Genomic DNA, 12,886 nt, shown 5'->3' with positions numbered 1-12,886 from the left:
CCGTTTTTAGGTAAGTTGTTGACTATAGTGCTTTCATCTTGCTAATAAGCTTACCAGCAGAGTTTTCTATCATGTAGTTTCTGTGTCACTACAGCAGGTCAGTAATAACATGTCTATGTTGTCTTTGTTATGATTGTCATGACAGAAGCTTCATACATAGGGCATTAAATTGTTTAGGTAGGACAGTTATATTCTTCCCATTTTAGGTGAATTGATTTTATTGAGCAACAACAAGTCAAGTGGCCTATGCAAGAGCTCTGAAAGGCAATCTCTTGCTCGGCGTGTCTAGTGGTGCGTTGCCCTTTTAAAAAAGCTCCATCTTTCCATTCGCTTGGTGACGTCAGGACAGTGAAGGACTCTAGCCTATCCTCTCTAAACAATCAAGGCAATGGTCCTGACTGAGTCGCGGCTTACGAGTGAGACTTTTTCACCTCAAAAGCCAGGGAAAAACACTCCACGTTGAAATGAACCAGAGGCCAGCAGTCGCTATGGATTAAAACGGAAACTTTTACGATGGCTGTTAATGTGAAAAAGTAGGCAAAACATCAGCAGACCTTCAGCAAGCAACTAGATGCACGAGCCTTGCTAGTATGAGCGAGCAGAGCGGTCACAAACCTGGCTGCAGTATTTTCCTCTGTATTTTAACCGAATCAGCCTCCTTAAACCTTTAACGACTTGTGTTACTTTAAATTCTAAAACAGTCAAAGTCCGGCACACTTTTGATTCTGAAAGAGTTATGGCGGGGAAGGTGACAGCAGGCTCGGGAATACTGCTCGTGACAGCCAACGTTGGATCGCTCTTTGAAGATGTGAGTTGCTGCGCCTGCGACAGCTTGAAACATGGTGTCTGCTGCACTATTTCTTTGTAACTAATGTGAATGTTGTCCTCATTTGTTGGTTACAATGTATTCAACAATGCCGCTTTCAATTTGTCTTCCCTGGGCCCTCGATATGTCAGGTAGTCTTTATTATAGCGTCGTAAGTAACCTACCTTACTTTACGTATGAGCACAACCACAGCGTGGGCCTCTTTAGCCATCAAGATTGATCATGTTTGTAGCCTATATCATTGCAGTAACAGTGATTTGGGGAAACCACGATTTGTTCATTCTGTCTTGCAGCTTGCTGTAAAATGGTAGAAGTAGTCTACCATCATGGCCTAGACTACTTGAAAACATTATTGTGACATAGCTAAGGAGTGGAGGCGGAGATTTAGCGTGCCTGTTTTGACTTTCACCTAGGGGCTTTAAATTCTCATAGAAGTCCACTATTTTGTAAAAAAATAATATATATATATATATATATATATATTTATTTATTTTAATACAGATATAGGTCTGTTTTTTGTTGTAAATGTTTCTCCATAGATAATACATTTTTCTCATGCATTCAGATGGGCAACATATACATTGCCTTCAGAAAGTATTCACACCCATTTTTAGTTTTTCCAAATTGTTACAGCCTGAATTAAAAATGTATTAAATTGATATTTTGTGTCACTGGTCTACACACAATAACCCATAATGTCAAATGATGAAGTTTTTAGAAGTGTTCACAAATGAATTAAATGAAAAGCTGAGATGTCTTGGGTCAATAACTATTCAACCCCTTTTGTTAAGACAAACCTAAATACCTTCAGGAGTAAAATTGTGCTTAACAAATCACATAAGTGTGCAATAATAGTATCTAACATTAGTTTTTTAATGACTACCTCATCTGTAGCCCACACATATAATGTATCTATAAGGTTCTTCAGTCGAGCAGTGATTTTAAAACACAGGTTTAACCACAAAGACCAGGGAGGTTTTCCAATACCTTGCAAAAAGGGCACCTATTGGTAGATGGGTAAAACTAATTAAAGCATTGAATATCCCTTTTAGCATGGTGAAGTTGTTATTAATTACACTTTGGATGGTGTATCAATACACCCAGTCACTACAAAGATACAGGCATCCTTCCTAACTCGGTTGCCGGCGAAGAAGGAAACCGCTCGGGGATTTCACCATGAGGCCAATAGTGACTTTGAAATAGTTTAATGTCTGTGATAGGAGAGACCTGAAAATAGATCAACAACATTATAGTTACTCCACAATAAAAATATTCCAACATATGCATCCCGTTTGCAAAAAATGTGGCAAAGAAATGAACTTGAATACAAAGCGTTATGTTTGGGGCAAATCCAACACATCGCAGAGTACCACTTCATAGGACTAGTTTATACTTGTTCAGTCTGCTTTCCAACAGACACTGGGAGACAAAAATCACATTTCAGCAGTAATAACCTAAAACACAAGGAAAAATATACACTGGAGTAAGTTACCAAGAAGACATTGAATGTTCCTGAGTTTTGAATTAAATCGTCTTGAAAATCTTTAAAAAGACTTGAAAATGGCTGTCTAGCAATGATCAACAACCAGCTTGAAGAATTAAAAAAATGAATAAAGTGCAAATATTGTACAATCCAGGTGTGCAGAGCTCTTGGACTTACCCAGAAAGATTCACAGCTGTAATTGCTGCCAAAGGAGATTCTAACATATTGACTCAGGGGTGTGAATACTTATGTAAATTACATTTCTGTGTTTCATTTTCAATACATTTGCAAAAATGTATTTTTCTCTCAAATGTTGTGCATAAATTTGTTTACATCCTTGTTAGTGAGCATTTTGTCTTTGCCAAGTTAATCCATCTGACAGGTGTGGCATATCAAGAAGCTAAATAAACAGAATGATCATTACACAGGTGCACAAATGTGCAGTTTTGTCCCACAACAAACACAATGCCACATAAGTCTCATGTTTTGAGGGAGTATGCAGGAATGTTCAACAGAGCTGTTGCCAAAGATTTAATGTTAATTTCTCTACCATAAGCCGCCTCCAACATCGTTTTTGAGAATACAACCGCAGACCACGTGTAACTGCGCCAACCCAGGACCTCCATATCAGGGTTCTTCACCTGCAGAATTGTTTGAGACCAGCCACCCAGACAGCTGATGAAACAGTGGGTTTGCAGAACCAAATAGTTTATGACAGTTTGAGTGCCCCAGGGTGGGGTTATGGTATGGGCAGGCATAAGCTATGGACAATGAACACACACATTATCAAGGACATTTTGAATGCACAGAGATACTGTGACGAGATCCTGAGGCCCATTGACGTGCCATTCATGCGCCGCCATCACCTCCTGTTTCAACATAACGCATGGCCCCATGTCGCAAGGCCCCATGTCGCAAGGATCTGTAAAATATTTGGAAGCTGATAATGTCCCAGTTCTTCCATGGCCTGCATACTCACCAGACATGTCACCCGTTGAACATGTTTGGGATGCTCTGGATCAATGTGTACGACAGCGTGTTCCAGTTCAAGCCTATATCCAGCAACTTTGCACAGCCGTTGAAGAGGAGTGGGACAACATTCGACAGGCCACAATCAACAGCCTGATCAACTCTATGCGAGGGAGATGTGTTGTGCTGCATGAGTAAAATTGCCACACCAGATACTGACTGGTTTTCTGTGCCACGCCTCTACTTTCTTATAATTTTTTGAAGGAATCTGACCAACGGATGCATAGCTGTATTCTCAGTCATGGGAAATCCATAGATTACAGCCTAATGCATTTATTTACTTTGACTGATTTCAATATATGAAATTGTTGCATTTTACATTTGTTGTTCATTTTTACATTTCTTCCATTTTGAATTCCGGCTGTAACACCACAAAATGTGGAATATGTCAAGGGCTATGAATACTTTCTGAAGGCACTGTATCTGCTATTCTGTTTCTGTCCAGTGAGTAGGATTTGGAATCCTTTTCTTGACAGGTATAGCCTGCAGTCAAATCATAGTAAAGATGTACAAAGTGAAACCGACATGTTGTTGGAGTAGACTGTAGATTATTTGAATTCGAGTTTTGTTGAAGTTTCTCATGCTGTGTTCAATAAACCGGTTTCTACCCTAGTTCCCTTCTAATAGCTGCTGGTTCATCATTTTCACCACCATTTGATGATCATAGAGGCATATTTGGCAAACGACTTGTTGTTATGGTCTTTGCTTCGGCTGCTCCTACAACTTCAGCATCCAATATAATCTTTGATAACACTTTTTACATTTACCATGTTCTTATTACTGTGTATTTCCTTTAAGTAAATTGCAATAACTATGGAGTACCCTAAGTGCAGTGCAATGACAATTGGATGGGTTGGAACAGAATTGCAAAGTAAGCCCAGTTAGGAATAAGAGCTGTATTTAAAAAAAATCTACTGGCATAATTACTGTGTTAATACTGACCTTTTTATATGAGCGCTACATCTCCAAACACCTTGTATCACTTTCAGTGTTGTGTCAACATTTTTAAGAGCCTCTCTCCCTCTAAGGGTTTTTTCACTCTGGCTATTATTAGACTGCCTGTCATGACTGCTGAGTTATGGGTGACTTATGGATACTAGGCTATTGTTTTTAGAACATACTTTTAATGTGAGCCATAATGTACATTCAACTAGTAAACACTGGGCATGTTTTTAGTGGGCGTGCAGTTGTGTGCAGTGACATGGAAACGTTAAATGTTTTTCCAGACTCCAGACGTTGAATTTGGGCATTTGGATGGACTCTTTGACTGTAAGTTGTTCGTGTTGTTTAAAAAAAAATGACACACATGAAACAAATACAGGCTTTGTGTTGAGATCACAAGTTATGGTGTTTTGTGACCTATTTGACAGAATCGTAACATTAGGGGATCAGCTGATGTTAAGGCGGTACTGGTGTCAAACGCGCACTCTTTCGAAATTTAGACTTATAAAATCCAGCGCTCTGCTTTTTTCCAACCCTGGTGACAGGATTGGTAATTTACCTGCCTTAGATCAGCTCGCTTGCGCTGAGGGGTGGAAATATTTGAGGTGTGTCCTTAATATGTGCCAATTTCAAGCAGCGCTACTGGTGATATTTAAGACACACCAAAAGCTTGTCTTAGCAGTAACGTAATTGGTTATGGCATAGATTTTTACCAGCGGAGGCGCACGGTAGCCTAATTGGTATTGTTTTATTAAAATAGGAAAATATGCAAAACTGTCAAGACATTCCTCTTTTTTTTTTTTTTTCTTTATTGGACACTATTTTTGTCCATGCAGCTTCTGTGAAAAGTTTGGACTCAGTAGGCCTATGTACGATTCCCATTGAATGAAAGGTGTCGGTGACTGTAGGAAGTATGTTCAGGGACATCCAGTTATTGTTTTTCCTTGATCATTTTGTAAAATAATAGCATCTTACACTTTCATCTGTTGGACCTAACTGTCAAATCGCAGGAATTCCGATTGCTGTCCTTGGTGCTGAATCCGGCCCGGCCCGGGCCTAGTCTACACAAGAAAAGGAAAGTAGACCATCAATGTAGGGTGTTCCAGCAAGAGTGGACATCGAAATATTTCTTTATTGAGCATCGCTGTCTTGAAAGACTACAACTTGTCCCGACACTTCCAGACGAAGCATGCAGAGAAATATAGGAATATGTATTCTGAGCAGAGGGCAAGTGCATCGAAATAGTTGCTTTCTCAGTTGCAAAAGCAGCAAGGACTTTTCACAAAACTGCATTCAGCAAATCATGGAATTGCAAGAGGTAGCTATGTACTGTCCAATAAAATTGCTGAACATAGCAAACCATTCGCTAATTCATGAATGAATACTTAATTGACTCAAGAAACAAGAAAGAGCTGTTTGAAAATGTTTCCCTGTCAAGGCGATCAGTGACACGGCGTGTTGAAGACATCGCAGAGAATATGGAACAACCGTTGAAAGACAATGTAAAGGATTTCACATATTTCTCCTTGGCCCTGGATGAGAGCAGTGATGCACTTGACATGGCACAGTTGTTGATATTCTTACGAGGCATAACCCCAGAATTTAGAAATTACATAGGAGCTTGCTTCAGTGCAGTCAATGAAGAGCACAACCACAGGGAAAGATTTATTGGAGGAGGTTAATAAGAGTGTGGCAAGCTGGGACTGAGTTTTGAAAAGTTTATCCAGTGTGACCACTGATGGGTGCCCAAACTTGACAGGAAAAAACGTTGGCCTTTTGCAAAGGATGCAAGATCAAGTAGCTGAGCTGAACATGGATAGGAATGTTTTCCTGCATTGCATTATTGATCAGGAGGTGTTCTGTAAAGGTGTTCTGAAAATGAGCCATGTTGTGGATACAGTCACTAAAGTGGTGAACTTCATAAGAGCAAAATCTTTAAACCACAGGCAGTTTGTCTCACCTTTTGAAGAGACAGAGTTGGGTCATGTAGATCTCCCCATCTACACAAACGAGAGATGGCTGAGTTTCGGAAAGGTGCTTAAAAGGGTGTGTGACCTGGAGTCGGAGATTGGTGAGTTTTTACAAGTGAAAGGAAAATATGTGGATTCCCCTCAACAGCAAGATAAAGAATGGTTGGCCGATTTTTGCCTTCACCGTGGACATCTTGGCCTCATGAATGAACTGAATTCCAAACTACAAGGGCCTTTTTGCATATCAGATGTACAGCCTTGTCAAAGCCTTCAAGGGAAAATTACTGCTCCTGACCCGCCAAGTAGAAGCCAATTATCCCACACACCTTCTGACACTACTAGTCTGTTCCCTATCAGATGACCAGTGGGAGAAGTATACATCGCTTCTGTGTGTTCATTTTGAGGATTTCAAAGTGTTAGAAAATGACATGCTATTGGTTTCCTCTCCTTTCACCTTCAATGTGGATAACGCTCCCACTGACCTGCAACTTGAGCTTTTCCATCTTCAGTCTGATGCAGTGATTGTTTTGAATAGTTCTCCAATGTCACTGACAAGGTTTAATGCATCTCTCGATGAACAGAACAAAGATTAGGAGTCATGCTCCGATGTTTGTACTGTTTGGGTCAACCTTTGTATGTGAACAGACATTTTCAGTGATGAAATATAACAAGTCAAGGCACAGAATCTCTTACTGACTCACCTCTCAGCAGTCCTGCGCAAGGCGACATCAGAAACTATACCTGACTTCACTGCTCTAGTCAATGCCCATCAGAGGCTTCACTCCTCACACTGATTGAGTAGTTTAAATGTAATGTTGAGCTCTCTTTCTTGTGCTGAATGCAGTGTACTTTTCCCTCCGTGTAGTTCATTGCATGTTTAATAATGAAAATACCAATCAAAAGGAGAACATGGATGAGGTTAATTTCTGTGAATGTTAAATAAAAGTTAAATAGGTAGCATATCTGGATGTGATTTACAGTACATATATCTGCCAACACAGTCATACACATGATGTAGAATCCTGTAATATGATTCTGGCCCGCGATGGCTAGAATATATACTAATGTGGCCCTCCATGGAAAATAATTGCCCAGGCCTGGTGTAGATGTTGTTGAAAGACATTTGATTGGCTACATGTTTGTTATAACTAGGCCTATTGTAGGGTTAGTGTATACTTTTTAAAATAACTATATGGGCAATTCCACAGTAACGGAATTGCGCTGAGACTCAGATTTTTCACTTGAAATGTATGCCAAACAACCATTGATTTCAACGTTTAACAAACCATACAACTCTATGCACAAGAACTACATTAAACTATTTACGCAGATTTTTTTTTTTTACAAAGACACATTTGTTGGAGGAACTTTGCAGCTGCGAAGTTTGGTAACAGAATTTTGGTAAAATCTCTCAATTTGTGACCATGCTCCCAAAACTGTGTTAAAAATCTGCTCCGAATTAGGATTAAATATGTCTGCTGAAAGAATGGGATGTCGGCTATGACGTGACACCTTGAGTTAGAATTTTTTTACATTTTCGTTATTGTAAGTGAAGTGGATTTACTCTCAACAGAAATGCGGTAACAATTTCATCATGGGTCCCTGATCTGTACTACACAGAAATGCAACAATTATGGATATGAATGTCATTCTCTTCATGGTAATATATCCTAAATAGGTACAAAAGGTAGAAATATGTTATATCCTCCTTCGCATATTTGGGTATTCTTCTACACACTGGCTATTCTTTTAACGAGCTCCACAACCAAACAAGACCAAATTTGGTTGTACCGGACCAAATCTGAACCAATCATAGATGTCTGTTTCACAAGTTTGGACATAAAAAGAGTACAGTAAAGTTCAGTATAGGACTGGGGATTGTCAGGGACCTCACAATATGATATTATCAAAATACTTAGGTGCCGATACGATCTGTATTGCAGTTCTCACATTTCTATATGTATTGTGATTCGAGGGTCGAAACATATTGCTCACCATATGTCTGCTGCAGAGGAGCAAGAGAGCCATGAGAAAATTCATTTTGATCAGTCATGGAAATAAAAGTGCTGAAAACATATTGCCTACCTAATTTGAAAAGAAGGGAAAATACTGGTATTTTGGTTTAGGTGAAGGCCAACTAATGCATAATATTGCGATATTGTCAAAATGATACAATATGATATTGTCAAGATAATACCCCGACTTCTAACTGTATAAACCCCCCCCCATTTATAGTGTACTCAACTTTAGTATGATCTGTGTACTGTACTGAACTATACTCTAGCATGCTATATACTACTGTTCTTTACTGTACTCAACTGGGATCTACTGTACTGCAATGTACTGATCTGAACTATCATACATTTTCTTTACTGTGCTCTACAGTACTGTCCAAACTTGTGAAACATATGATTGGTTCAGATGATCTGGCCAAATTAAGGCCTGTCCAGACATCTGTGGTCCAGGTGTCTGTGCGTCTGTGGACTGACCAAATTTCAATGTCCACGGACGTCCGGTGCCGGTCAGTCCACAATGAGCAAGAGAATGGTTGCCTAAAGAAGTGTTAAACAAATCCAAATATATTTTAGATTCTTCAAAGTAGCCACCCTTTGCCTTGATGAAAGCTTTGCACACTCTTGGCATTCTCTCAACCAGCTTCACATGGAATGCTTTTCCAACAGTCTTGAAGGAGTTCCCACATGCTGAGCACTTGATGGCTGCTTTTCCTTCGCTCTGCGGTCCAACTCATCCCAAACCATCTCAATTTGGTTGAGGTCGGGATTGTGGAGGCCGGTTCATCTGATGCAGCAATCCATCACTCTCCTTCTTGGTCAAATAGCTCTTACACAGCCTGGAGGTGTGTTGGGTCATTGTCCAGCTGAAAAATTATAGTCCCGCTAAGCGCAAACCAGAAGGGATGGCGTATCACTGCAGAATGCTGTGGTAGCCATGCTGGTTAAGTGTGTCTTGAATTAAATAAATAAATCACAGACAGTGTTACCAGCAAAGCACCACCATAACATCAACTCCTCCATGCTTTACGGTGGGAAATACACATCTAGAGATTATCCGTTAAACCACACCGTGTCTCGCAAAGACGCGGTGGTTGGAACCAAAAATCTCCAATTTGGACTCCAGACCAAAGGACAAATTTCCACCGATCTAATGTCCATTGCCCGTGTTTCTTGGCCCAAGCAAGTCTCTTCTTCTTATTGGTGTCCTTTTAGTAGTGGGTTCTTTGCAGCAATGGACCATGAAGGCCTGATTCACGCAGTGTCCTCTGAACAGTTGATGTTGAGATTAGAGGTCGACCGATTTATGATTTTTCAACGCCGATACCGATTATTGGAGGACCGAAGAAAGTCAATACCGATTAATCGGCCTATTTATTTGTAATAATGACAATTGCAACCATACTGAATGAACACTTATTTTAACTTAATATTATCAATTTAGCCTCAAATAAATAATGAAATGTTCAATTTGGTTTAAATAATGCAAAAACAAAGTGTTGGAGAAGAAAGTAAAAGTGCAATATGTGCCATGTAAGAAAGCTAACACTTAAGTTCCTTGCTCAGAACATGAGAACATAGGAAAGCTGGTGGTTCCTTTTAACATGAGTCTTCAATATTCCCAGGTAAGAAGTTTTAGGTTGTAGTTATTATAGGAATTATAGGACTATTTCCCTCTATACCATTTGTATTTCATTAACCTTTGACTATTGGATGTTCTTATAGGCACTTTAGTATTGCCAGTGTAACAGTATAGCTTCCGCCCCTGTCCTCGCTTCTACCTGGGCAAGAACCAGGAACACAAAGACAACAGCCACCCTCGAAGCAGCGTTACCCATCGCTCCACAAAAGCCGCGGCCCGAACAACCACTCTAAGTTTCAGAGCGAGTGGCGTTTGAAACGCTATTAGCGCTCACCCCGCTAACTGGCTAGCCATTTCACATCGGTTACACCAGCCTAATCTCAGGAGTTGATAGGCTTGAAGTCATAAACAGCTTCTGGCAAACGCACGAAAGTGCTGTTTGAATGAATGCTTACGAGCCTGTTGCTGCCTACCATCGCTCAGTCAGACTGCTCTATCAAATCATAGACTTAGTTATAACATGATAACACACAGAAATACGAGCCTTAGGTCATTAATATGGCCGAATCCGGAAACAATCACCTCGAAAACAAGACGTTTATTCTTTCAGTGAAATACGGAACCTTTCCGGGAGGCATCCATAAGTCTAAATATTCCTGTTACATTGCACAACCTTCAATGTTATGTCATAATTACGTAAAATTCTGGCAAATTAGGTGGCCCAAACTGTTGCATATACACTTACTCTGCGTGCAATGAACAGAAGAGAAGTGACACAATTTTACCTGGTTAATATTGCCTGCTAACCTGGATTTCTTTTAGCTAATTATGCAAGTTTAAACATATATACTTCTGTGTATTGATTTTAAGAAAGGCATTGATGTTTATGGTTAGGTACACATTGGAGCAACGATACGCACCGCATCGAATATATGCAGCGCAGGACACGCTAGATAAACTAATATCATCAACCATGTGTAGTTTTACTAGTGATTATGATTGATTGTTTTTTATAAGTTTAATGCTAGCCAGCAACTTACCTTGGCTTACTGCATTCGCGTAACAGGCAGTCTCCTCGTGGAGTGCAATGAGAGGCAGGTGGTTAGAGCGTTGGACTAGTTAACTGTAAGGTTGCAAGATTGAATCCCCCGAGCTGACAAGGTAAAAATCTGTCGTTCTGCCCCTGAAGGAGGCAATTAACCCACCGTTCGTTCCTAGGCCGTCATTGAAAATAAGAATGTGTTCTTAACTGACTTTCCTAGTTAAATAAAGATTAAATAAAGGTGTAATTATTATTATTTTTTTAATCGGCCAAGTCGGTGTCCAAAAATACCGATTTCCGATTGTTATGAAAACTTGAAATCGGCCCTAATTAATCGGCCATTCCGATTAATCGGTCGACCTCTAGTTGAGATGTCTGTTAATTGAACTCTACTGAACATGTCCTCTGCAGCAGAGGTAACTGGGTCTTCCATTCCTTTGGCGGTCCTCATGAGTGCCAGGTTCATCATAGCGCTCGATGGTTTTTGCGACTGCACTTGAAGAAACTTTTAAAATTCTTGAAATGTTCCATATTGACTGACCTTCATATCTTAAGGTAATGATGGACTGACATTTATCTTTGCTTATTTGAGCTGTTCTTGCTATAATATGGACTTGGTCTTTTACCAAATAGGGCTTTCTTCTGTATTCTACGCCTACCCTGTCACAACATAGTTGATTGGCTCAAATGCATTAAGAAGGAAAGAAATTCCACAAATTAACTTTTTAAGAAGGCACACCTGTTAATTTAAATGCATTCCGGTTGACTACCTCATGAAGCTGGTTGAGAGAATGCCAATAGTGTGCAAAGCTGTCATCAAGGCAAAGGGCGTCTATTTGAAGAATCTCAAATTTTGATTTGTTTAACTTTTTTTATGTTGGTTTCTATGTGATTTCATGCGTAAAATAATAAAAGATTTGAGCTAATCTAGGTTTATTCATCAGATGTGTTGCACCACTTAATCATTGATCCAGATTTAAAATGAACTGTTTTAAACTATGATTGGTGACCTGTTACACCAATATGAGGTATTTCATGAGTTGAAACGAAGTAACTAGCCTACTTGACAAATGAGGCCACAAATTGCTGTTCGTTGATAAGATAATAACAATGTAACGTTAGAACTACTGCATCTCCATTGTGAAAGGTTGTCATGGATTGGCTGATTTGAAATAAAATCTGTTATTTGCCAGTACTAGAAATAACTAATTCTTTAGCCAACATTAGCTACTGTAGCTAGCTAGTTTCTAAACCACGCTAGCCACCTGATCATGGCACGGCAAAGCAGTTCAGATTTCTGGGCTGATGGAAGTATTTTGTAACGTACCGGAGGATAAAAAGATAGACAACACGACCGTCAAAAAGAAGACCGACACCTGGGCCATTTTATGCAACAAATGTAATAGATCAACACAGAATTTAAAGAGAAGAGGGACCCAAATCAGATGAAACAGTGCTGGAAAAAAATGACAAGCGAAAGCCAAAAACGATGCGGCAGAGGAGAAGCATGGGCTATTTCTGACCGGAGCCGTAGGGGGGCCTCCGTCCAAGGGAATTGATCCTATCACCCAGAATAGATGCGAGATTTCCCAGCAGTTTGCTCCTCTCTATAACCCCTATGACGATGACCGACAACTTGACCCACCATTATTTAGTAAGCATAAATAACTGGTAAATATCAATGCCTATAATGCACGTTAAAACTAATGTTAATGCTACTTCACTACAATGTAATCAGGCCCTTTACAACATGTTGCTTAACATCATAATTCGTACCAAGGCTGGGCATATCATAAGCCCCAATTCAATTGTTTACAAAATGGGCACGTAAATAGCCAACTGATAATTAGTTAATTATCAGAAAACTCAACATGATTCAACTTGTCTAATTATTCCCTTAGGAATTAGTTTTGGTCTCTCCACAGTAAATATGATCAGTTAAACCACATCAGTTTAGAATTTAATCTCCAATCTACATTTATATATTTTTAATTCATTGA

At 39.6% G+C, this 12,886-nt stretch overlaps 1 protein-coding gene across 4 annotated transcripts in view; it reads left to right on the top strand.

Annotated features, from left to right (window-relative positions):
• Positions 1 to 325: 325 nt before the first annotated feature.
• The window catches only part of inpp5a (inositol polyphosphate-5-phosphatase A), a 192,264-nt gene continuing 179,703 nt past the window's right edge, over positions 326 to 12,886 (top strand). For all 4 annotated transcript variants that reach the window (XM_036960462.2, XM_021580257.3, XM_021580259.3 and 1 more), the window contains exon 1: positions 326 to 808. In XM_036960462.2, the coding sequence (XP_036816357.1) occupies positions 737 to 808 (72 nt within the window). In that variant the 5' untranslated portion in view covers positions 326 to 736. The remainder of the gene's footprint in view (positions 809 to 12,886) is intronic.

Source organism: Oncorhynchus mykiss, chromosome 23, assembly GCF_057628025.1.
Source record: "Oncorhynchus mykiss isolate SJ-2025 chromosome 23, ASM5762802v1, whole genome shotgun sequence".
In the NCBI taxonomy this organism is placed as follows: Eukaryota; Metazoa; Chordata; class Actinopteri; order Salmoniformes; family Salmonidae; genus Oncorhynchus; species Oncorhynchus mykiss.
Note: the sequence above shows the minus strand (reverse complement) of the source record. Positions and strands in the feature narration are given on the sequence as shown.